At 42.3% G+C, this 25,942-nt stretch overlaps 2 protein-coding genes across 3 annotated transcripts in view; one reads left to right on the top strand and one right to left on the bottom strand.

Annotated features, from left to right (window-relative positions):
• The window catches only part of CCDC146 (coiled-coil domain containing 146), an 84,336-nt gene extending 79,570 nt beyond the window's left edge, over window positions 1-4,766 (top strand). The window contains exons 17-19 of the mRNA XM_075727720.1: window positions 1,575-1,712; window positions 3,095-3,343; window positions 4,548-4,766. Of these exons, the coding sequence (XP_075583835.1) occupies window positions 1,575-1,712; window positions 3,095-3,343; window positions 4,548-4,766 (606 nt within the window). The remainder of the gene's footprint in view (window positions 1-1,574; window positions 1,713-3,094; window positions 3,344-4,547) is intronic.
• Window positions 4,767-6,217: 1,451 nt separating this feature from the next.
• GSAP (gamma-secretase activating protein) overlaps window positions 6,218-25,942 on the bottom strand; it is a 52,172-nt gene continuing 32,447 nt past the window's right edge. For both annotated transcript variants that reach the window (XM_075706587.1, XM_075706589.1), the window contains 12 exons: window positions 25,360-25,485; window positions 24,889-24,944; window positions 24,445-24,476; window positions 22,706-22,767; window positions 21,076-21,171; window positions 16,325-16,395; window positions 15,651-15,745; window positions 14,385-14,504; window positions 13,150-13,211; window positions 7,898-8,002; window positions 7,654-7,747; window positions 6,218-6,570 (listed from right to left, as the gene is read on the bottom strand). In XM_075706587.1, the coding sequence (XP_075562702.1) occupies window positions 6,470-6,570; window positions 7,654-7,747; window positions 7,898-8,002; window positions 13,150-13,211; window positions 14,385-14,504; window positions 15,651-15,745; window positions 16,325-16,395; window positions 21,076-21,171; window positions 22,706-22,767; window positions 24,445-24,476; window positions 24,889-24,944; window positions 25,360-25,485 (1,020 nt within the window). In that variant the 3' untranslated portion in view covers window positions 6,218-6,469. The remainder of the gene's footprint in view (window positions 6,571-7,653; window positions 7,748-7,897; window positions 8,003-13,149; window positions 13,212-14,384; window positions 14,505-15,650; window positions 15,746-16,324; window positions 16,396-21,075; window positions 21,172-22,705; window positions 22,768-24,444; window positions 24,477-24,888; window positions 24,945-25,359; window positions 25,486-25,942) is intronic.

Genomic DNA, 25,942 nt, shown 5'->3' with positions numbered 1-25,942 from the left:
GAGAACAGGAGCAAAACATGGGCTCCGTGTGCTGTGCCTGGCTCCGCAGCAGCCTCCACTAGCTGGTCCACTTGCATCATTGGCACTCCAGTGCAGACCCTCCCGCTTTGCTACGGGAAGGCACAGAAAAGGCAGCAGAGGGAAATAAATACAAAATAATAAACCGCTAACGAACAAACTTGTCATTCTTCTGCAACTGGCTATTAGCTCTCCCCCCACAACGCTCAGGCTGTGAGCTGGAGGCAGTCCCACTACCCTCTTAAAGTCTGCATACGTGACACAGGATCAAGCAAACACCCTTCTTGGGCTTTGGCTTTGCTGCTTCGTTTCCATGCCGAACCGGGAGCCACAGAACAGATCTTCACAGGAGCGGCAGCCAGGCCAGCCCAGCAGCTGCACACCTGACTGCAGCACCGCCCGCAGCTGCCAGAGGCTTCAAAACGAAGCATTAGGTCCAATGTAAAAGCCAATTTCAGGGCACCTCCTGTGTGGTGTAAAGGAATGGAATGAGCAACCGTGATATTTTCTGAGATATTTTTGTCTGTCCCATTTATAGGGGCACAAAACTCTCCCCACTGTAGTTAGTGCGTGGGGCGGATTCACACAGGGCTGTGAAGGTATTATGGGACTGGCGAGCTCGGAGCAGTAGAATCAGAGTGCTTTGGGTTGGAAGGGACCTTTAGAGGCCATCCAGCCCAACCCCCCTGCAGTGAGCAGGGACAGCTTTAACCACATCAGGTTGCTCAGAGCCCCGTCCAACCTGGCCTTGAATGTTTGTAGGGATGGGGCCTCCACTGCCTCTCTGGGCAACCCATTCCAGTGCTTCACCACCCTCAGTGTAAAAAATGTCTTCCTTATGTCTAGTCCAAATCTGTTGTTCTTTAGTTTAAATCCATTATTCCTTGTCCTGTCACAACAGGCCTTGCTAAAAAGATTGCCCCCATCCTTCCTGTAGGCCCCCTTTAAGTACTGGAAGGCCGCAATAAGGTCTCCTTGCAGCCTTCTCTTCTCCAGGCTGAACAACCCCAACACACATATTAAAAAGCCAGGTTCCTTGGAGTCGTGAGATAAATTTAAATGTTCTCTTTCAATCTCCTCATGAATTTAGAGTCCTTTTAGTTGCACAGTACTTACTTTCTTCGCCTTCAGAGCCCATACTTTTTTTTTTTTTTAGCAGCAGGAGGGAAAAGGTATTTAAAGCAAGAGCTGAAACCTTCTTATTACGGCATAGCTCAAGGAACTCGAAGATTAAGAAAAAAAAAATCACTAGCAAAACCCCATTGCTTTCAAGAAAATCACAGCAAGGCAGTAATAATGTTGGTGTAACCCCCTGCCCCCCAAAAGGGCCCGGTCTGATATGGAAGAACTGAACAACTGACAGTAACCAACTGAACCAACTTTGGCCTGATTCCTGGCAGAGAGGGTGAAAATTTTGAGAAAACTGATTCTGAAGTGATTATTTATGGCTGTTCACCGGTATTGTTTCAGCAGCTCTCAAAGCCATCACAGCAACACCTCGTGTTGCACCTTCCCCTGTCATTTACCTACACCCTGTATACTCCTTCTCCCTGCAGCTAGAGGTAGAGCTGGTGCAGAAGGAGGAGAAGTTGCTGGAGACAGATTTTCTCTATGAGCACGTTTCCCGGCTGACGGAGAGAATCCGTGCTATGGCAGAGAACGGGAAGCAGGACACGCTGCTGTTAGCTAAAAGGGTAAGAAGGGCATTGCATGCTCTGTGTGCCGGCCTATACAAAATGAAATAATATCTGGGCAAGAGGCAAGATGACTCACTTGCAAATTACAAAACTGGTGGCTGGAAATATTGGTAGGCAAGTCATATGTTAGTCTTCAGAAATCATAGACATTTAGTAATAACAGTAATATAGACATAGCAAGAGCATTAGGTGAGCATACTTTCCCCTTGAAAGAAAGTTGCAACACGACTAGTACATTTCACCAAAACAGGAGTAGTTATTTCTCAGATTGAGCACTTAGAAACTTGGGAGAAACCTCCTTTTGCATGTGTACTTAACAGCCCTTCCCTAACAAACATGTTATGGATAAAAAGCAATAGGGAAAAGTGAGGCAAGTTCTATATCCCTCCAGCACAGAAAAAGATAAACTTGGTATCCGGCTCGAAAGTTTGTTATTTAGGTAGGGAGAACCACACAGGAAAGAATTACAATTTTCAATAGAGTTACTTTTATATAACTATAGCTATTTCCCTTTAACTGCCAGTAATATTGTTCAGGGTAGAGCAAAAATCTCCTCACCCCCACCTCCTTAATGAAAAAGCTCCAAAGAGAGCAGAACTGAGTGAAAGAGAGAAAAAAAAAAGCTAAGTTATTAATGTAAAACAAGGCCAGGGTTGATTATTATTTTTTTTTTAGGTGTTAGGTTTGGCACTCGGAAAGGCTTAAAACAAAACACATCTTTATAGTAAATCTTTACTCTTCCACAGACAGAAATAACATGGCTGTTATTTGGGTTTGTGAAATCATGGCCATGGGCTAATAAACTACTATAAAAATGGCAGCGTGCCAAAAGTTACATTCAAGTGCTCTGACTCTCCAAATTCCCTATTAGTCACTTAAAAAAGAGTATTTGAGTTTTGTTGGGGTTTTTTTTGTTTAAGTCATCCTCAGTCAGCCTCAAGGATTCCTGCCCCATTCCTTTTCTGTTCACGCCCCTGCCAAGGACAACTTCACAAAGCACAGCCCCACTGTGTCTGCATTATCACTCAATTATCTCATAAGGATCAGGCTTATTACACCTTTATTACAAAGTTAATTGTGCACAAGGTCAATCAGAATCTGGGTTTAATACCTGCCTTTGAGGGCAGGAGATAAATACAAACTTGCTTTTCTGTACCTTGTAGTGGAATAAATGTGACTTTTTATGCAAGTTTCTGTAGTTCTGAGTGTATGCAGAAACACACGTCCTGTTTCATTAAGTCGTTTTCAAGTATGGAACTATTTTTTAAAACTGAGTCAAGCTGGACTTGTTTTCATGTACCTAATACTTACCGAAGTGTCATGCCCAGCAAGTGTCTGAAGGGAAGCCCTAACTAAGATGTAGTTGTGACTTATTCCAGACAAACGAACTGCAGAAGATGATAAAGGACCGAACCCAGAAGATGATGGCTCTTGTTGCCGAGCTATCCATGAAGCAAGCACTTGCTATTAAACTCCAGCAGGAAATGAGACACAAAGAACAATTTTTGATGACTGTTTCATCGAGGATTGATCAAGGCCTTCCCCCTCCCAAAGAAACAGAAAATGAATGGTTGAAGATATTACGCAACGAGAAGATGCAAAAAGAAGCAGCTGAAGCCAGAGCTAAAGTAAGTTTTTGCCATACCTTGCCATTAGATCTTCATCCCCATCTTTTCACTGCTCTAGCTCGTCTTTCTGAAAGAGCTGTGCTAGCTCACGGCGTAGCTGTTTGCCGCCAAACACAGAGCTCCAGGAGTCAGTGGAGATGACGACTGCTAAAGTGGTACACTGTGGGTTGGTGGAGCTTAGACCTGGTCAGTGAATCTGGAGAGAACACGTTACACTAAAAGGAAGACTTATCTTCAATTATTAAAGTAAGTTGCATGACCACGTTTTGGGATGATGGGTGAGCCAGCCGTCGGTGAAGTACTGCTTTCCATTTGATTCAAGGTAAAGCTGCAAAAGGTAGGGTGTGGGGTTCAGGAAAAATAAGTGTCTTCCACATACCAGATGCAGTGAACATCAGGTCAGAAGCAGCATGAAATCAGGTTGCTCGGCAAGACACTGAGGGTAGGCAGGGCAGCATATCGAACAGTGCTTCAAATTCCACCCCGCTGGATGCTGTGCCTCCTTGAGATGATCGGTGATCCCTGAGCAGAGAGCTCCCAGAGAAGAAACAGTAGTATAAAAATGAGATGTGTGTACTGAGGGAACTCTTGCTGATGGAAAATTAGCTTTGCTACGTGAACGCTTTAGTTGATCACTCCAAGGGAATCTGAAAGGCGCACAAAGCTGGGGGAGGAATACACCATGCATACACTGAAAGAACTTGAAGTCACACAGAAGTGCTGCAGTAAAACTGGTTTAGAATAAGAAATTTCTCCGTCATTAACACTTCTCCTCATGCTATGACTCGGTTTCCTTTCAGTGCTGTGGATACAAGCTCACTGCAGTGACTGTATTCAGGAACAGCTGCTGTCAGCGTAAATACAGGCACATTTTGAAGCATCAGAACAATTATCCCGTTCCCGATGTTCTGTGCACACTCATTACAACTTGTATAAGTTCATCTAATCTGTTTTCTTCACAAATAACAAAAGCATTACAGGCTCAAGCTGTACACTGTTTAAAAGGACAAACTCACATCTACGTGGTCAGTAACTCATGCCTTCCTTTCAGTGAACGCTTAATACCCCTCTGGGTTTCCTATCTGCTAAGGATTAGACTAGTGGTGTTTCCTTTGTTAGGCATTCTGTGCATTGGCTCAGGAGAGTACCAGAGTTGTACTAAAACCTATAATCACTAAGTGATCAAAAGGTGTTTCTTTCACAGCATGCTGCAGAAGAGGAACAAGCGGCAGCGCCCGGCTGCATCCACACGACAGCTGAACAACGCCCAACCGCCTATATCCCGGATGACGAATACAGCCTCCCGCTGCCGCGGCCCTACGGCGCTCTGGCTCCTTTCAAACCAAGTGAGCCTGGTTCAAATATGAGACATTTCAGAAAACCTATTGTAAAGCCAATTGAAATCGGAACAGGCAGCACCTAAAGCAGGAGAGGCTGTTACCGGTTGCTGAGTGTCAAGGGTCAATAGCGTTTACATCGCACTGCAGGAATGTCCGTTAGTGTTTAGCCAAATTCCATATTGAAAACAAAGTAGTAGTTAATGCCAGAAGCACAGCTAAATAGTCAGCGATACAAGTTCCCTGCTCCCAGCTAGGAACCTGGTATCCCAAATGCAGTGCAGTATTTTAAAATGTTAAGAAAAATGAGTGATCACCACACTATACTTTTTTTTTTTCCAGGTGAAATTTTATTGCATCTGATTATATGTTATAATACATTTCATTAAAAAGAAAAGGCTAGAAAATCTTCTCTTGTTATTAATATAATACAGACAAAGTCCTCACCGCTTACACAAATACACCAACATTGCTTTCTGCAGTCTGGGATTGGAGTTTATACTTGCCAGACAAATTTTAATTATATTGAGAAAAATATTCCTTCCCTCTATGCAGTTACTGAGAAAGCTAAAACTCTTGTTACACTGATGGCAGTGACAAGGGAATGACCGTGAACTTGCCGAGTCCCTCCTGAGAACTGGATCTTTTTATTTCACTGGTTAGGAACAGGAAGCATCAGTGGAAACTGCTCAGAGAGAATATCAGAGGTTGCTGTTGAAAACCTCCAAAATCTATCAAACTGTCAATGAGTTTCACTAGTTTAATAGTCTGAAACTTTGGTAGAGTTGTTTTTAAATCCAATAAAGACTGCAGAAATCCTACATGACAGAACTTAAGATTTTCTCTGCATAGCAAACCACTATTAGTATTTTAAATCAATGTCACAGCTCAGAACTAAAAAAAAAAACCCGAACAACGCTGGTTCAGTTATATATAAATAAAAGTTGAAAATGAAGGAAAATCAACCTCCACCATTTCTTTTTGAAGCTGAGGTTTGAACTGTAATACTAAAAGTTGTAAGGAAAGAATTAAGTAAAACTCTGTCCAAGTCACCGTTAAGGTAAATTTCTAAAGAACTTTTTTTTTTACCCTGTATTGCTTACAATATATTATACATATCTTATAAAAACCCAAAACAAATCCCTGTCACTTGCACTTTAAGAAGATTATATTTTGCACTAATTACAAAACAATATATTAGAATCCAACTCCAAAGGCAGAAATCCCGTGAGATAACACATGACCACCAGAAGGACTGAATACATCATTACTGATGCATTACATAGAGACTGATTCATCGTTTGTTATTCTTACCTGCTTTATATAAACACACCAAGAAATCCTTTTATTAATCTAAATGAGTAAACAGTTACCGGTTTCTTGTTACTGTACAACTGGACTACTTTTTTCAGCATTGCCTGTCCTGTTAAAATAATTAACACCAATTTTCACAGCGTGTTGTGATACCTGCTGTAGTTCCACTTACTTGACCACTTCAACATGAAACAGCAAAACCACGGGTATCTTTCACTGGAAACCTGGGTTTGTGTCAGACAAGTTTCTCTAGGATTTATCTAGAAGTCAGTGATTTCAGCCTTAATACGTTGCACCAAACAATATTTTGAGTAGCTTATGTCAGTAATGGTGGCTACACAAAACTGCAGATTATTTGGAAAACAACAGGACATTTAAGTTTAAAGTGAACACAAAAAAAAGTTGTTTGCACACATCTGTGTGAATACTTTTATGTAAGAGTACCGCAGTTCGCTTTCTTCAACAGCATGTTATTTCAGGAATATTTGAGGCCCAAAAGCGTCATAGTGTGTTTGAGTGCTGTTTCCTCTACAAATCTTACATTAACATGATCTTGGTTTTCACATGGATGCACACCTAGAAAAACATTGTGAGAAAGTCAGTATTTACAAAATTGTAAGTGTTTTTGCACACTTGGTCCTGTGGTCCATTAAACATCTTCACCTACAATACTGAAAGCTGAAGTAATATATGGAACTGTGTTCTCATTTACACAAAACACCTACAGCTTTCAGTGGAGTAATCTGGATGCTCACCCATGGCAGAAACTTTCCCATTAGTGGGATGTAAGTAAACGACAGACCACCTCTGGAGGCTGCTAGGCATTTCCATACTGATTCTACACTGGAGATCCAAAACAAGACATAAACACAGTGGCTATGTTTGTGCTAGTACATAAAATGCACCAGGGCACATTCTCATACACTCTGTATGGTTTAACTCTTTTCCTCCCCAAATGGGATGATATCCATATGTGGACAATCCCGTTTTATCCTTCAGGTCCTTACCCTGACTTTATTTTGTTTATCAGTGTAGGCATAGCCAGTAATGCTAAAAAGTATAATTGTTCCCCTTAATGCACCTTGCTTTTTCAGTGGAATTCAAAATCTTCAGATGCTTAGGTTCACTGTACGAAGCAAGTGCCCTAGCCAGTTTGAATTTAATTTAAAAAAACCAAAACAAAACAACCGAAACAAAACAAACAAAAAAAACCAAACAAAAAAACCCCCCAGCATTGAAATAAAAAATTCCTGTTACTGCAGAGCACCTCCTAACCTAGTGATCTTGGTACTTAGAGGTGGAAGATCCGATTTTGGTTGCCTCTTAGCCACCATACTGTATAAATAAGGAAGAAGCCCTTCTCGCCATTTGAACACAGAACAACAGCTACCACCACGCTGTACAGGAACCGCGTTTCCCTACATGTGTTCTGAAAAAAGCAAGTTTGCCAATTGGATTGAACACACAGAGGATTTGGATGAAAGGATAGGCAGTGAAGAAGCCCCCTGACAATTCCCATCAGCAGAAAGATGACCAAACCTACATGTTCAGACACCACTGGAGTTTCAGAACTCAGTTATGTCCATATAGTCAGGATACGGCTGAGCGTGAACAAAGGGCAACAATTAGTGGTCTTCCAAAGTACAGAATTAACATTACCTTGATTCTCTATCTCCGCCAGCATGTTAGTCAGATAGTTAAGTGGCAAGAACTCTACAGGGACTGAGAGTCTCTCAGGGATAGGCCTGCTACACTGTAAGGGAAAATATTTCAGGTCAGTTCACAAAGTTGCACAGTGCCAAGTTTCAGTGTTACCCTTTAGTGTGTTATGGTCTACAAAAGTGTCAGGAATCTCAACATTGACAAAGCAAAAGATTAACAAAAATGGCCTATGTGCTCTTACCTGCCTGTTCCCCAGCTGCTCAAGCAAAAGTTTCACATATTTCCGTGCAATGAAATTAGCATTTATTGGATGATTCCAAAACTGGCGGACCTTTTGACCAAGAGCCTAGTAAGCAAAAAACAAAACCCAAAAACTTGAGAACATAAACACAGGACAGTGGAAACTTAGAATCATAGAATCGTTTGGGTTGGAAAAGACCTTTAAGATCATCCAGTCCAATCATTAACATTACCAAGTCCATCACTAAACCAGTTAAGGGTAGAGTAGCAACCCCATGCGTCCTGGCTTGGTGGCTGGATCATTTATAATGAAAGTAAAAACTAGGAATCATTAAGATTGGAAAGGACCTCTAAGATCATCAGTCCAACCATCTACCCAACACCACCATGTCTACTAAACCATGTCCCAGAGTGCCATGTCTACCCGTTTTTTGAACACTTCCAGGGATGGTGACTCCACCACCTCTCTGGGCAGCCTGTTCCAATGCTTCACTACCCTTTCCATGAAGAAGTTTTTCCTAATATCCAACCTAAACTTCCCCTGGCGCAGCTTGAGCCCATTTCCTCTCGTCCTATCACTAACTACATGGAAGAAGAGACCAACACCCACCTCACTACAACCTCCTTTCAGGGAGCTGTAGAGAGCGATAAGGTCTCCCCTCAGCCTCCTCTTCTCCAGGCTAAACAACCCCAGTTCCCTCAGCCTCTCCTCAGAACGCCTGTGCTCCAGACCCTTCACCAGCTTTGTTGCCCTTCTCTGGACACACTCCAGCACCTCAATGTCTTTCTTGTATTGAGGGGCCCAAAACTGGACACAGTATTCCAGGTGCGGCCTCACCAGCACCGATTACAGGGGCACAATCACCTCCCTGCTCCTGCTTGCCACACTATTCCTGACACAAGCCAGGATGCTGTTGGCCCTCTTGGCCACCTGGCACACTGCTGGCTCATGTTCAGCTGGCTGTCGACCAACACCCCCAGGTCCTTTTCGGCCAGGCAGCTTTCCAGCCACTCTTCCCCAAGCCTGGAGCGTTGCATGGGGTTGTTGTGACCCAAGTGCAGGACCCAGCACTTGGCCTTGTTGAACCTCATACAGTTGGCCTGGGGCCATCGGTCCAGCCTGTCCAGGTCCCTCTGGCGGGCCATCCTACCCTCCAGCAGATCGACACTCCCACCCAACTTGGTGTCATCTGCAAACTTACTGAGGGTGCACTCAATCCCCTCATCCAGATCGTTGATAAAGATATTAAACAAGACTGGCCCCAAAACAGAGCCCTGGGGAACACTGCTCGTGACCGGCCGCCAACTGGACTTAACTCCATTCACCACAACTCTCTGGGCTCGGCGACCCAACCAGTTTTTTACCCAGAGTACGCCCATCCAAGCCATGAGCTGCCAGCTTCCCAAGGAGAATGCTATGGGAGACTGTGTCAAAGGCTTTGCTGAAGTCCAGGTAAATTACGTCCACAGCCTTTCCATCATCTACCAGGTGGGTCACCAGGTCATAAAAGGAGATCAGGTTGGTCAAGCAGGACCTGCCTTTCATGAACCCATGCTGGCTGGGCCCGATCCCCCAGTTGACCTGCACATGCCAGTTGAGCGCACTTAATATGAACCTCTCCATAACCTCCCCTGGCACCGAGGTCAGGCTGACAGGCCTGTAGTTCCCAGGGTCCTCCTTCTGGCCCTTCTTGTAGATGGGCGTCACATTCACAAGCCTCCAGTCATCAGGGACCTCCCCTGTTAACCAGGACTGCTGACAGATGATGGAGAGTGGCTTGGTGAGCTCCTCTGCCAGCTCCCTCAGTACTCTCGGGTGGATCCCATCTGGCCCCATAGACTTGTGAGCATCCAGGTGGCGTAGCAGGTCATTAACTGCTTCCTCCTGGACTATGGGGGCTCCATTCTGCTCCCCATCCCTGTCTTCCAGCTCAGAGGGCTGAGTACCCTGGGGATGACTGGTCTGGCTGTTAAACACAGAGGCAAAGAAGGCGTTAAGTACCTCAGCCTCTTCCTCATCCTTAGTGACAATGTTCCCCCCCACATCCAGCAAAGGATGGAGATTCTCCTTGGCTCTCCTTTTATTGTTGATGTACTTTTAAAAACATTTTTTATTATCTTTTACAATAGTGGCCAGATTGAGTTCTAGCTGGGCTTTTGCCTTTCTAATTTCCTCCCTGCATGACCTAACAAGATCCCTGTACTCTTCCTGAGTTGCCCTCCCCTTCTTCCAAAGGCTGTAGATTCTCCTTTGTTCCCTGAGTCCCAGCAAAAGCTCCCTGTTCAGCCAGGCTGGTCATCTTCCCCACCGGTTGGTCTTACGGCACATGGGGACAGCCTGCTCCTGCGCCCTTAAGACTTCCTTCTTGGAGAAGGCCCAGCCTTCCTGGACCCCTTTGCCCTTCAGGACTGCCTCCCAAGGGACTTTCCCAACCAGCGTCCTGAAGAGGCCAAAGTCTGCCCTCTGGAAGTCCGTGGTAACAGTTTTGCTGCCCCTCCTCTTTACATCACCCGGAATCGAGAACTCTATCATATCGTGGTCACTAAGCCCAAGACGGCCTCCAACCATGACATCTCCCACCAGTCCTTCTCTGTTTGTAAACAGCAGGTCAAGTGAGGCACCTCCCCTGGTAGGCTCGCTTACCAGCTGCGTCAGAAAGTTATCCTCCACACACTCTAGGAACTTTTGAGACTGTTGCCTCTCTGCTGTGTTGTATTTCCAGCAGATGTCCAGCAAGTTGAAGTCCCCCACGAGAACAGGGGCTGGTGATTGTGAGACTTCTGCCAGCTGCTTGTAGAACGCTTCATCTATCCCTGCATCCTGGTTGGGTGGTCTATAGCAGACTCCCAACAGGACATCTGCCTTGCTGGCCTTCCCCCTCATCCTTACCCATAAGCACTCAACCTTGTCATCACCACTGTTGAGCTCTGTACAGTCAAAACACTCCCTAACATACAGAGCCACCCCACTGCCTCGCCTCTCCCTCCCTGCCTATCCCTTCTGAAGAGCTTATAGCCCTCCAGTGCAGCACTCCAGTCATGAGAGTTGTCCCACCACGTTTCTGTGATGGCAACTATGTCATAGCCATCCTGCTGCACAAGGGCTTCCAGCTCCTCCTGTTTGTTGCCCATGCTACGTGCATTGGTGTAGATGCACTTGAGCCGGGCTATTGATTTCACCCCCAGCATTGCCATGCCACCTCTGGGCTCCTCTCTAGCAAGCCTGTTGATATCCCCTTCCCCCTTCAAACCTAGTTTAAAGCCCTCTCAACGAGTCCCGCCAACTCATGGGCAAGAATCCTTTTCCCCTTTGGAGACAGCTGATCTCCATCAGCCACCAGCAGGCCCGGTGCCTTAGGACAGGGAAAAGGAGATAAAAAACAGAAATAAAATTCAGGCTGTAACACAGACTGCTTCACCTTCAGACACTGATGACAGAAGCTAAGACATCATCATTTTTAGCCATGGAGCCTTCCTTTCATAGCCAGTAACTAAGAAATTACAATACGCTCCCAAAATGTGGGAAACAATCAAAACCTTGCTACTCAGTACCCACTGAGCTACTCAGTAAGTTTCTACCAATCAGTCTGTCCCATTACCTCTGTCCCACTTCGCATGTGTACTTAAATATTAACTGACACTTAAAACGACCGCTTATCCTTTACTGTGACTCTTTGGTTTAAATCCATTCTTCTTCCAAAGAATAACACAAATGCTCCATTCAGAACAGGCCTTCTCTCAGGCTCAGTCTAAGGAATCTTACAAAAGCAGAATGCTGACAAGGATAGATACTGGGAACTGAATTTGCATCCCACTATTTAAGACATCGTCCTGGGAACTGATAACATTGATTCAAGTTCCCAAAGGCAAGACAGATTCAAACCCAGACATCCCAAAGCTTCCAATCCTAACCAATAAGCAAACAAATATGAACACACTGTGAAGTTAGCTCCACCTTCTGCTATTTTCCAAATCTAGATCTTTTCTCCCCCCTCACTTTCAGTTGTATTGCAATCCAGACTACTGAAAGAGTTCATTTAGGAAATGCTGGACAGTTTCAATGGTGCTTAAATACTTGCTTCTGAGGCAGCTGAAGTCATCTAGTGAATGTAACCTGCTCAAAATAGTCCGAATCACCCCAAAGCATCCTTTTTGGCAAACAAACTGTTCTCTGCATTTTTTCCCAGAGCTGTAAATAGATACAATAAGGCATGGAGTCTCCTGTGCGTAACTAGCAGTACACATCCCCTAAAGCACTCACAGCTCAGCCCCTCCCACCAAAATGCGTTTGGAATGGTGCTCCCCACCCACCAGGCCCGGGGCTCACAGCTCAGCGAGGCCCGGCTGACCCCAGCTCACCAACTCATGCCCAAAACAAGATACAGAGGACAAAGAACGTCCTGTGGAGTTCTCCTTCCCTACCCCTTCTCAAAACTGCTGCCAGATAAAGAAGCCCTTGTCAGAGGAAAACCAAAGCAGCACTTCTGGCCATTTGAACTATACATAACAGCCCATAATGAGCAAACAATAAGCAGCTTGTGTTGAGAAAAGCCTGTTCTACAGCAAGGCACTCCCCGAGGTGGGGAATCCCTGGTTTTCCTCTGCTCACTGAGATGATATGCTTCCTCTGCAGTACTGTGGTGTGCACTAAGAACAAAAGGGGAAAAGGAGAAGTCAATCTCTCATTCTGCTGGGCCTTTTAATGCAGCATCAGTAATTAGTTCCAGCATGTGGCTAAACCAGTCACCTTACCAATGGGCGAGGCTGCGGGGGGAGATCTCATAATTCAATCCCTGCCACTGACTTGTGATATGATCAGATTTTACAGCTTTTACGGTACCAGCTTTTGAACAGATTTGATAAAATGAATAAAACCAAATGCAGAGCTCACAAGTGAGAAAGGCATTTGTGGATGCTATAAAACACACACACACAAAAATAAATCCTCTTTAAACCCCATAAAACCATTATTGCTTTATGCAGATGACTACTCAACAGAACAGTGTCAGTTGTCTATTTGATTCTTGCAGGGTACTGGGGACACTGTAAAACACTATGGACAAATCTATAATTTCAGTTGTCAGGGTACCCTACAGGTCACGAGCAGCAGATGGAGAAACTGTGCAGGCTGAGGTTGTATCTGTGCCCTATTTGAATCACAGCTAAGTCTTCCATTGGCTTGATCCTATGCACATGGAGGAATTTCCTATCAATTCCAAAATCCAGGAAATGACATCCAAAGTTCTTAGTTACCTCGGGAAGCCTCATGACAATACTGAACTTCAGCTTTTCATTCTTCTCAGTGTCATCCAAGTCTACAAGCAAAAGGGAAAAAAAAAAACCCAACCCACCACCATTAGTGGTAACCACATAACTAAAACTTTCAACTTTCACTTAAGACATTCTGAATAAATATAATCTCTATAATGAAATGAAAGTTTTAATTTTAAATAAGGGCTATTAGGAGTGCTAGTTATGTTTATACTGTTTATATAATTTTTTTTTGTATATTTGTACGTAACTTCACCATTTTATGTAACAATTTATACAGTAATTCAAACATGTTTTGATGAAATAGAACTCCCCGTATTTATAATATTTCATTTACCAAGACCAGGCACAGACTAATACTGCATATAGTGTCCCCTTTTTTGAACACTGGAGAAATAGCACATTACAAGGGAACATGGCTGCAGCTGTGACGAAACGCATTCCTGTTGGAGAGTTGTATCACAGTACTGCTGTATCCCAGGAAACTTATGCTACAGCTCTCTCTTCCTCCCTCCTGATCTTAAAAAGGCAGTTAACACGGTTGTGATGCTAACTGTGCCTGCAACTGCCAATTTGCCTCACTCCCCATTTTGTTCTGAAGCCTTAGGCCCCTCTTAATGACTATATGGTTTCATACAGAACCGATTTTAACTCCCGCTTTTATGTAACCTTACGATATATTTAGAAGACATTCACACCCTCAATATTTACTAAAGTACTGGGATGCTGGGTCAGGTAGGCTTTTGTTTACTTATTTTGAATTTTGACTTCCTAGCACTGAGTTTCTAGCCATTTGCCAATCCCAGCACTAGGATTATCTTGTTCCAAACATAATTAAAGCAAAAGCTGAGGACTAGATATCAGACTAACTTCCTTACACATAGGTGTGCACTTTCATAGAGTCACATAAATCCCCCAACCAATTCTATGATGAACTTTAGTATTCACTTTTCTAAGAAGTCCCAAGTAGAAAAATTATAAACTTAATTTCTCCCCAAACAGATAGTTCCTTGTCTGCTCAGTCACATAGTCTGAGCCCCAATTTTCTCCTTTCAGCTGGGCAACACCATCACCTACAGCCCTCACTGAAAAAGCACTCTGGAAGAAGAACTGAGTCTCCTGGGCAGTAAATGCTGTGTCTGAGTTTGAACGGCTGGAAGGACATCACTCCCTGTTAGCTGGCTGGTAACAAACAAAACACATGAAACTCACTGTACCTTTCAGCAACTTCCTGACACATGTTTCTGTCAAATGCAAGACTCCATTATCAATATAGTGCAGGAGGGTGTGCAGGGGGAGACATCGAACACCAAGCCCCAAGTGCAGAGTGTGAAAACCTATGAAAGAGGAACAAACTTGTTTGGTACAACAACATTTTTTTTTTTTTCCTAAGTCTATGTTAGAGACTGGCATTACTCTAGCTAAAGCCAACACTCCTTAACTTCTGACTATTTCTAGTTGGTGAGGAAATCAATTTATCAAAAGTCATGTAGTCTTATTTAGGCATTCTTTAAGCCCTCTCAAGTACAATCCTGTCAGAAAAGGGAAAGCCAAGGGGACTGAAAACAGTCATTATAGTCGTACAGTCATTAAACGTCTCCAAGCTGTTGCCTTATATCTGAATCATGCTATTAATTTGTCTTTTATCTCCCTCCTTCCTCCAATTAACCAAAAACTGAGGCCTCACCACCTTCAGTATGCGGCTGCCACCCACACATTCCCACAGGCAACATTAAGACTTCAGTCTCTCACTTAACATCAGCCAGATGATGGTCTTGCATCACGTGATGCCATTACGTGGCAGCATTTGCGCCCACACAGTGTAAGTTTGAGGGACAACTTCATACCAAAAACAGTTTCAAAGACTGAAGATGGATCAGGAAATGCAAACTAGAAAGATTCAAACAGAATCAGAAAGCATTAAGAAGTTAAGAAGTCTTTCCCTAACAAAAATAAGCAAGTGCTTTGAAAAGACTCTAAGCGATTATGAGGACCTCTAGGAAATGAAAGTCTACTATCAAGATCAGATCTTCCATCAGGGCTGGACGTAATCCCTTCAGGATAAACCAGAAAAACATTAACAGGGCAACAGCATGAGAAAACACACTCTTTTTTTTTACTCCAGGATAGGATTTTCCCTTGTAGCCCATGACACTAAAGTCCAGCTGTCTAAGAAAAATACATAAATCAAAGAAGCCTAAATCTTAGTTCTGAGCTCAGACTGTGCCCAAACATTCCACTGGAAGCGGAAAACAGAGGACTAAACCTTTGATTTGTTGTCTATATTTGTAGTAACTATTCAGTTTTGCTTCATTTCACTTGCACATGTTTATGGAGGGTCCTCCTCTCTCTAACTGTCTTGAATAGATTTCAATATTGCCAAAGCTAACTTGACACATGTATTGCCACTAGTGTTCTTCTGGGAGGAATTCATAGCATTGCTCTCCTCACTTATGATGAAAACAGCAAAACATAGGACTTACCAGGAGGTAAAGGCATGCACATGCCATTTGCAGCTTCCAGAATTCGACTCATGATGTGGAACACTGCAAACTCTCCTGTACTTCCTCTCTCATCACTGTATTTAACAAAGTAGCAACATATTAGGAACCTGAGATGCCCACACTCTCCTGGAGATATGGTCAATTTGTTGTACTACATGTGCACTAAATGTATGCATTTTAGGTGAATTGCCATGGGATGCTATCTTGTTTGCTTAGTTGTCTGTCACCTAACAGCATTAGCTGTTCATCTAAATGTTGACACACAATGTCTCTGTGGTGTCCCCTTTCTCCTTACCCCACTACTGTGTATTTACAAGTCTCTCAGCAGTACCTGGTACAGCAACAGGTGAAATATTCTGAGTGCTGGTATAAGTGATCTGGCTTTTATAGGTGTTCAACACCCACTACCCAGCTTGAGACCACTGTGAACTCAGCAACTTTGAACTCCAGCAGTAAAACTGCCTATGCGATTAATACTCATGTTGGCTTACAGAAGGCCAGCAGGATCATTAAAAAGAGCACATGACAGTCACATTGACATTCATAGTAGAGTAAGCACTGACTGTTCAAGCAAGTAGTATTGCTGGAGACCAAAATTATTATGCCCGTATTTTAAAAGGCAGGCTGAAAACCTTAACAAATGACTTGCTCACAAGCAGAAGATGCAGGAATGAAGTTGGTATCTCCTCCAAACTTCTTTCATTATTCGATGTACCAGATTCAACTAAAACAAAAAAGAAAAGAGTGAATGTTTCTAGGAGCCTGTGTACAGCAGGCCCTTGACCTTCATTCATTTCACACACCAGTTTATGTTAAAAACTTATCATGAGACTATTATTAAGACTTTAGTATTTATCTTTTTTTTTCCCCCTAGGGGCTTAAAGCATAAAATGGATTAAAATTTGAATTGTAACTGAATTGCCCTATTCCAGAAGTTTAAAGTAAGTGCTTCCAGCTCATCAAAGCACTGTGCAAAATATGCAGCATCTTAACACGTCGTGCTTCTTGGGGATCAACTGAGCTCATGCTCTTGCATCAAGTTCTCAAAAATCTGTTTGCCATGAAAACAAAACCTGCATGTCCATGTGGCTAAGCATTTGGCAAGGAAAGGTCCCTAGGGCCCAGACAAAACTGGATGATGCTGGAGACAGCAGAATACTTAGTTTACTGAAAAAAGCCTGCAGGAGGAATCACGAATCTAGGCCTGGCAAGGAGGAAAGATGAGACAAGCAAATGCCTCTTCTCCTCTACTGAGTTTCCTTTTTGTCCATAGTGAAGTAAAACAATCCCCTGGCCCATGTTGTTGCTTCTCTGCACTCCCAGTCTGACCTCCAGTACAGACTGTCAGCATACAAAAGCCACAAGCCCTGTTCCCACTTGGGCCTTCTAAGCTTCTGCAGCTGAGAGAAACCATGCATAAAAAGAGTTGAAATAACTTCCTCTAGCTGGCCCCTCACGGTTGTCACGTGCAACCACTTCCATATCTCAGTATCAGAACTGAGAGACTTCCTCTATGCCTTTTATCTCTGGGGCTCAAAGCGCACTGATCTATCAATCCCAGGAAACTCTCGGAAAGCAAGTCTGACCCCTGTTTCACAGAAGTTACAAACCCTTTTCCCCCTAACGTCGCCAGAATCCAGGAATCCTTTTCTCCACTCTCTCTCTTTTCTCCTCATAGGCTCTGTCCCCTCCAACCTCTAACTTATCACAGGCTCCGAGCAAGAGAGAAACAGGACACAGAGAGGTTCTTATGCAAGGGTCAGAACAGGAATACTGGTTTTCAGTAATGCTCCTGAGTGCTGTCCTCTGTACCTTGGCCAAGGTACCTCTATGAGGTAGCACCTTTTCCCTCCACCACTCCATCCAGCCTTGCACAGCTACCTGACGCAGAATAACCACCTAATACTTTCCATCTTCATGTTTTCTGGATGCAGTGGAAAGCTCCAGTTTAATCTCTCTGGAGTATGGCAAGTTTTCTCCACTCATTTTCCAGGAAATGAGTGATTTCCAGTTTTCAGAGAAGGGTCACAAGAACCGCACCTGCTGCCGGAATGACTTTCATCTCTGGCCAGCACACAGGGTGCAGCTAAGGCCTCTGCATTAGGAGATACAGCTGGATCTGAAGATCAGGGCTGAGGTGAAGGGAAGCTCCTTACAAACTCCAGAATCACCTCTCATTATTTGTGCAACAAATATTGTTTTCATGGGTATGATACTCCAGAATCAATATTCTTTGCTTAACAATATAGCAAACTGAACGGCTTTTGCAGGGTATAGAAAGAGAACACCTTCTTAAGTCAGTGTCAACCTAGCTATCACAACAGACTTAAATCTTAAACACATGCATGCTTGTGACATGACACACTCACTAACAGCACTACTCACTTTGGAGATCAGCCATAATGGACATCATAGAAAATACATACAGGAAGAGAAGCCATATCCCAAACTTCTTTCAGTATATAACACACAGGACAACATGCATGAGAGAAAGGAAACATTATCTGTTTTGTAGAGGGAGTACAGGCAGCTTCCTCTCCAAGGCCAGTGGGTCTCCAGGGGAACAAAGTTAAGAGCTAAACCTGTACCTTCATGGCAAAGCCATTTTTCATTTAGTAACAAAGACGTACAATATGAGGTTTTTCTGGGCAAGTATCAGAAGCCATTTCCCTTGCCATGCTCTAAACTAGTGAGAGAAAACATGATCAACAGTCAAGAGTGCATGCAGCAGAGCCTAGGCTGACACTTGCAAAGCACCTTGCTGTCTTGAAACATCTGCATTTCCAGGCAAAGGTGCTGAGTAGACTGAAGTTCCACTAAAGTCATTTGGAACCACAAGTGTTCAGCTCCTGTGGCTGTTTCTACAGGAAAGACATGGAAGCAGCCAAAGAAAAGACTCAGAGGCAAAGGCGAACAGGGAGTAAGACAGGGTCTTGCTGTCTTCCAGATTCTCTCCTGTGCGGGGGATACGAGGCAGTCCTCCTCCTTCTGAGGAAGCTCAAATCCAAATGGTGTCTGTCTTCTATTCGTCTGCAGTTGAGACTACATCAGATGATAGCTAGCCACAGACATCAGCCAAAAAGGTGCAGCCACTGCAGCAACTTTCAGAGAAATTTCAAGTTTCTTCTGCTCTGTCTCTTTCTAGTGCCACAGGCTGTCTGTTCACTCTGCCTCCTCTTCCACTTGCCATCAGGGTAGCAAAGCACCCTGCTTCTGTAAGTTATTTCCCCCCTTCCCTGCCCTGCTGAAATTAAAAGAATGAGAGAAACAGATAGGTAGCAAAGCTAAGATAAAGAACTTGCAGGGCAAAGAGAATATGGACATACAAGCAATTACTGCAAGCTAGGTGCCATGTGAACTGGTAACGAGGCATACTCGGGCTCTGCAGACCTCCTTGGCAAACAAGAGAATTCCCAGTGAGACATTTCATTCACACTTCCCCACGTTACTTCTCTGTCTACAAATACACACACTTCCCTGACAGCAACCAGCTACTAGTCTGTTGTTTTATGAGGAACTGTTAATGCTCCCATGTCTTGGCTACTTCGACCTCAGCTGCAATTCATTCATACAGTGGCTACAACACCATGGAGCCCTATTCTCAGCCACTCCTTTGCTCCTGAATGTAATAAAAAAAATACTTTATGAAAGCACACAAGCAAGTCATTTCAAGTCTCTTCCTGTTTCATTAGTTTCAGTAGCTCAGCTACATGCTGCTGATGCTACAGAAAACTGTTGGAAGAATCAAAACAATTAATTCCCCTGAAGAACTTCCAAACATTTAGGATATAGAACAGTTTAAGAGTTTCTGACTAGGATGAGGGGAAACCCAAGCCTAACAATGAAATAATTTCTGAAGATTTCCAAACGGCACCTAAGATGTGCCAGCCAGAGGGCAGAAGCAATTTTTAGAGACATATTATCTTTGTTCATAGTAGTTTTTCCAAGAATGACAAGTCTGTAAATTGAGTTGACAGAATTCTTGCTTCTAGTGACGTTAAAAAAACAAAACAAAAAAAAATCCCAAGAGCTAAGAGTTTGCTCATGGGGAGAGCTGAGATTTGTTTTGATTTTAAGATTTAGTCTACAATAATTTAGTCTTGCAGATCAAGGCTGTATAGGTGTTTTAGTATTTTTTTAATCTTAGTTTATATTAAGAATGAACAAATGATAACTGGCAAATGAATGAAAGGAGAATAAACATTCCACTTTGCTTCTTTCAGCACTGTTTTCAGATACAAAGCTTTGGTTCATGCTGTACTGTTTCTACTTCAATCAGTCACTAGTTTTTCTTTCCTTCCTATAAAAGATACAGAAAATAGACAGCTGATTACCAGTAAAACAACTTCTCAAGCTATAGCAAGAGGCCTGAATAGAAAAGTCAGCAACTTCAGTGGAAGCTGCAGCAGTTCAGAGAACACTGTGACGTCAACAGCACAACTGATTTGCACAGGACTTCAGAAAAGATGCAGGCACCAGTAGCCTCAAGAAAGTTTCCTGAGACTTCCATCCCTAGAAAACAGCACTGTGGGGAGTTTCTGCTGAATCAGGTGACTGGGTGAGCGCAAAGCCAAAGAACATGATTTACTAGTTGCCATGTGAGCTCTTGTGGACTCTGCATTCTGCACTTAAAGGATCTGATGTTGAGACACACCAAACCAGGTATAATAATTTGTATGCAGAACAGTCACAGTTTTTACAGCTTTTTTTTTTAAAGTTTCTTTTAAGAGAATGAAAGACAGAAAATTAAGAACTTGGAAAGCAAGTTTTCCTTGTAGTTCATATGGATTTCTTCAGGCAAAACTCTGCCTCCTGTTACACTCACAAAAAGCCCAAAGTCAGTATGTAGGAGTATTGAAGAGAAACCTTTTTCTCTTAATTTGTATTTCCCCTGATGGCCCTTTCATTACTCAAAACATGTAGCAATGTATTCTACAGGAAACAAAATGGATCTAAAGACCATTCTTTCAACTTTCAGGATGAGTTCACATTTTCAATTCTGGGAGTAGGCCATATGTGTACAAGCTGTAAAGGGAACTGTTAAGGGAACAGTTTCTCCTGTATTCTGAGTGACCAACACAACTCTCTTAATATTATTTACTTCTTAATATTATTTAAGTATTATTATGTCCTTTACCAATATAAACAATATTATGCAGCAAAATATGGTTAAACATCTTAAAAACAATCTCCTCCCACCAAACATACACTATATACACACAATACATACCTAAGACCCTCCTCACCAGCAAATACATGCTTGCTCAAAATAGTGACTTAAAAAAATCTTAAAAACAATCTCCTCCCACCAAACATATGCTATATACACACAATACATACCTAAGACCCTCCCCACCAGCAAATACATGCTTGCTCAAAATAGTGACTACGAAATCAAACTAACCAGGTTTGCAACATAATCCAAAACTATTTGGTCAATCTTCTTTTTTCCTACATACTGTAGATGTCTCATAAGGTGATCCTTTAGCTGAGCAACCATCTAGAAAAAAAGCCAACAATTCAGTGTCCTTATGGCATCTTCAAAAAGATGCAAAAGCTCCACCAGGTTCAGGGACCGATCAATACAAATTAGCACAACAAAACTTTCCCAGTTACAAAACTCCAGTTCACAGTGAGATCCCAAGCTACCATACAAGCTGGCTGAATTCAACAGCAGATCTCAATACGCAAAATGGTTACTTGGTGCAAATTCAGCAAAATAAGTGCTAAATTAAACTTGCAATGACATTGAATAGAAAAAGTTTACAGTTCTTACATCTCTCTGGGTGAAGCAAAGTGAACAGGGTGAAAGAAGGATTTTAATATGAACACTGAATCCTGAGAATATAAGTATTTATTACATACAAATAAACCTGAGGGATTTTACGATAGAGAACTAGCACAAGTACAGTTCTACAGTTCTACAGTACTAGCCAAGAACCTGAGAACCTGAGTGATTAATGGCAACTTCAGGTTAAACTTTAATTGTAAATTCTTCAAAATCACGTTTCTTATCACAGTCCCTACCCTCTCCTTTCTGATGCTGGGTTTTTTTTCTGAGAATTACTATGAAGTGTTATTTGTTTCAAAGCTCAGAGAAAAACTGAGGCAACTAAAATCTCTGTCTCAAGCAGTTGACAAGTAGATTAATCTCAATGTGTCAGGACAGCAATATAGGTATTAGGAAAGCATAGACAAAGGATAGCAGTGACCTACTTTTTGGATCTGTCTGAATAAACCACAGGAAAGGAATGTAGAGAAGCTTCAGAGAATGAGAGGCAGAATTTGGAAACACTGGGACAAGACTGCAAAGAATGAAAATCTGCCTTAGATTTGGACAGACAGGACAGTGTTGACATGCTCTTCACAGATGCAGTGCTGAGACCTTCCAGTGCATGCTGAAGAGTTTTATTTGGTTTTAATAGCAAGAGAAAAAGAGATAAGGGAAGATGTGTATTTAGACAGAAGGAGGACAGGTAGGGATTTGAGATAGGACTTATTGCCCAGAAGCATAAGGATGGTAGATCCTTTGGGGAAATGTTCAGTGAAAACTGTACAAAAGAGGAAAGGACCTCAGAATAGCCATAGCAGTCCCAGAAGTGAGGTAGAAGGAAAAGGAGACAGTAAAAAAGGTGTTAAATTGAGGAGCAAGAAGATCTGTGATCTTCTCTTTGAGGGAAGAAGTAGATGGGGAATTCACCTATACATGTTTTAAGTAGCCCAAAAATAACTGACAGATTAAGATGAACTCCAGAAGGATTGAATAACAGTTTCTAGCCAAAGAAAAGTGGTATGCAAAAAGCATTTTGCTAAATCAACTTTCCATTGCTGTTTTTCCCTGATGCCTTATGGTATCACGACCTGTTAAGATGATATGATATCATGACTACGAACTCTAAAACTTAGGAAATACCGTGTTTGTTCCACAGCTACTTTGAGTGAGCTTCTACTCAGCACTGGAACTTATAAAGCTTACTATTTACATTTGTTGAGGTTGCGCGCCCTCTAGTGCACACTGTGACAAAAGCACATACCAGTCCCATTAGTAATTGCTGCTGATAATCTTCCTCTTGAAAGAGAGGTACTAGCCTTTCCTCTGAAATAAACAGAGCAAGAATCATTCAAGGACATGACACTATAGAAATACCACGAGACTTCAACCAGCTTCAAAAGTACTTAGAAACATACACAAACAAACAGAAGTTGTGGTGTGATCTACTCACCTACAGGACTAAGGTACTGAAGATTCAAGGACAGCGTAAAAGAGAACTGAGGAATGGAAAATAACCCCATATCTGCCACCTTCTCCCTCAAGTGCTTAACACTGAGCATAGAGGAAACACACGCCTACCACACCACTTCACACTTCATTTGCATTACTCTTTTCTTTGATATTTAAGGGAGAGTTATCACAGGGTGGTGATTCAATAGAGCAAAGAGGCTTGGAGAACCTTCTGGTAACACCAGTGCAAATGCATATGCTATTTAGAACTTGTCATTTACAAACAAGCAAGCCAAAATAGCTACATGGGTTTTCCAAAGAAATGGCTAGACACAAAGTAAACACTCCACAGAATCACCTCCCACTTTCCTGGTTCTCTCCCATGCTCCGTCTGCTTCTGTTACTCAGATTTGCAGACCACTATGTAAAAGAACACAAATTTTCTAACTAAATGGAAGGAGGTTATAGTATCTAGTGAAATTTAATACCCTGTATTTCCTAATCAGTGCTTCCTGTCTACTAACAAAGGAAGAAAAACAATCTCCTATTTCATCATGTAGCATAAAATCAAGTCAACATTTTACAGATGCAAATGCTAAATTTTTTACAAAGTTCTTTCCAGCCATCTTTGCTCACCTTGAAATATATTTACTGCACCACTTAGGAGCACAAAAACCTGTGTTGCTTGATTTTGAAGGACCTGAAGAAAAATCTACAGGGAAGATATACTATATTGATGCTTGTCACCAGCTGGCAGCTATCTAGAAATCCTCTAGTAGCAGTTAAACATCTGACTTCTTTATCAATAAACACCTTTGGAAAACATAAATCTGAGGCTAGCAAAGTTGACAGAAGGTCCCTCAAAGTCCGAGCCCATAGCAATAACCAGCAGTGGCGCAGATGACCGGTGTTAGGGGCTGGAAATGAATGCACTGAAAATTCTCCATAATAAAAGGAGCGAGCAGCACTTATATCAGCATCACTTCACAGCGCACAGTGGCAGGGCACATAGAAGGCACTGATATGCGAACAGCTGGAACATAATTTACTACTAAATTCAGTTTCACTTATTTGTGACAGAGGAACTGACCATCACAAAATCTCAAGCATTCCTGGCCTAGGGAAATTCATTATATGTTTGCTTTCTCTACACCACAATTTTTCACCAGTCAATCGCCTACTGTACACAAGTTCTATAGTTGCAAAGGCAGCTATAAGTGGACAAGACTCAACAGTAACATGGTGTCATTGATACTCTGCTCCAGGAGAAAAATCCTGAAGAAATCCTTAGGCAGACAAAGGTTTACTGCTTATGTTGTTAGATCCAATACAAACTAGGAAATTTTCAAAGACTTCCTAGTCACTATATGATCCTACCACTACTATCAGAGAGAAAGTTATCCTCTAATTTAATAACCACTCATCTTAATGCCTCAAACTCTTCAGTGCTGAAAACACACACAGCAATTTATTTTTAGCCAACAACAGTTAGATGGAAATATTCTAATCAACCTTACAGCTAAGGCCTACATCAAGACAAGTTTTACTTACCAGAGTCCCAAGTGTTCAGATGAGAAAGCACCCTGGGTTTTGAAACAAAAATCAGCTTGTTTCATATGCATTACTCTAAAGGATTTCATAATGACATTAAAAAGCTTAAATGACCCTTTGATCTTTCAAAGACAGCTAAAGAAATCCAAGAACTGTACATGTGACTACATTTAGTAAAGATATTAAATAGCATTAAAAGAAGTTCTATCTGTCTGGGTTGCATAAGAATAACTCTTCATGTCTACCATAAATTCCCTAGCTCTAGAGGCCTGGATATTTCAGATCATGCTGTAGAGATTACAAGGATTCCAATAATTGATTTTCAGCTGGATAATCTTCTTTAAGATACCTAATCAGATACATAGTCAACTATTGAAATGGCACATTAAATTCTTCAGCATAATTCAAAAAAACAAGAAAGGGTAAATATAAAATGGTACCTACTTTTTGGCATTTTCAAAAATATTCCTCAAATATGCTGTGGTTCTTCTCTCCTCTCCCTAGTTTGTAAACAAACAAAAACCCCCAAATGAACAAACTAGAAGGCCAATTAAGATACTCTGATAAAATGCAGATGAGAAATGAAGCTGGTTTTCCCTTTGAATGGAAATAATGCACAGTGGGGCTTCAACCCACCTTCCAACTACCCATGCTCATAGGCACTCACACACATCTAACTTACATGACAATACAGCTACATACAAGTTCTGCTTTTGTTTAGTTTCTTGCATTAACAGAATAAGACTAACAGGCAATCACCTTATAAGTAAAATGACTGCAAATCTTTGCCCTTCTCATAACTAGATTCCCATTTCTTTAGCCCCCAAATGAAAAAAGCTAACTCTTCTGTGTTTGGCTTTAAAACATCCACTTCAGAGGCAGCTGTGGAGACCATTTCAGTGCATGCATATTTACCTCTTCAGAAAGATTACGCCATTCCCTCCTGAGCACATTATTGTGGTAATGCAAGTGTGGCTCTGCATACTTCACGCTCTCCAAGTTTGAGTTGAGTTTCTCCCAGAAGCCTTTGGAGTTTTGGAACTGCAAGTATTGCAGGGAAAGCATGAATAACAGGCTGCACTCTTAAAGAACTACCTAATCACCCTCCCACTGAGTGGTTGGAAAGAAATGCAATTAATGTAGCTTCATAACAAAGTGAAAAAAGTTAAACAAAAGCAGTTACACTATTTTTCCAGTACTTTAGTTTCCTTGATTTGCCAGCAGGGGTAGCACTTACTTAAATGTGAGGTCAAAATTTGGTGCCTGTAATGCAGATACTTTGCCACCTCAGGATCCTTTTATGTCACTGAGAAGAAATGAGTACTTACAGGTCATAATTCATCTGACCTGTTTCAGATGTTTGGGATGGGATGGGATGGGAAGAACTGCACCACAGACTACACTGGCCATATTGTCTAGACTTCCGCTGACTGTAAAAGGAGCCTTAGGCAACTGACTTAAATGTAAATGTTTACATTTAGTCAAACCCCATTCCGGG

The sequence above is a fragment of the Pelecanus crispus genome, chromosome 1, assembly GCF_030463565.1.
Source record: "Pelecanus crispus isolate bPelCri1 chromosome 1, bPelCri1.pri, whole genome shotgun sequence".
Lineage (NCBI taxonomy): Eukaryota > Metazoa > Chordata > Aves > Pelecaniformes > Pelecanidae > Pelecanus > Pelecanus crispus.
Note: the sequence above shows the minus strand (reverse complement) of the source record. Positions and strands in the feature narration are given on the sequence as shown.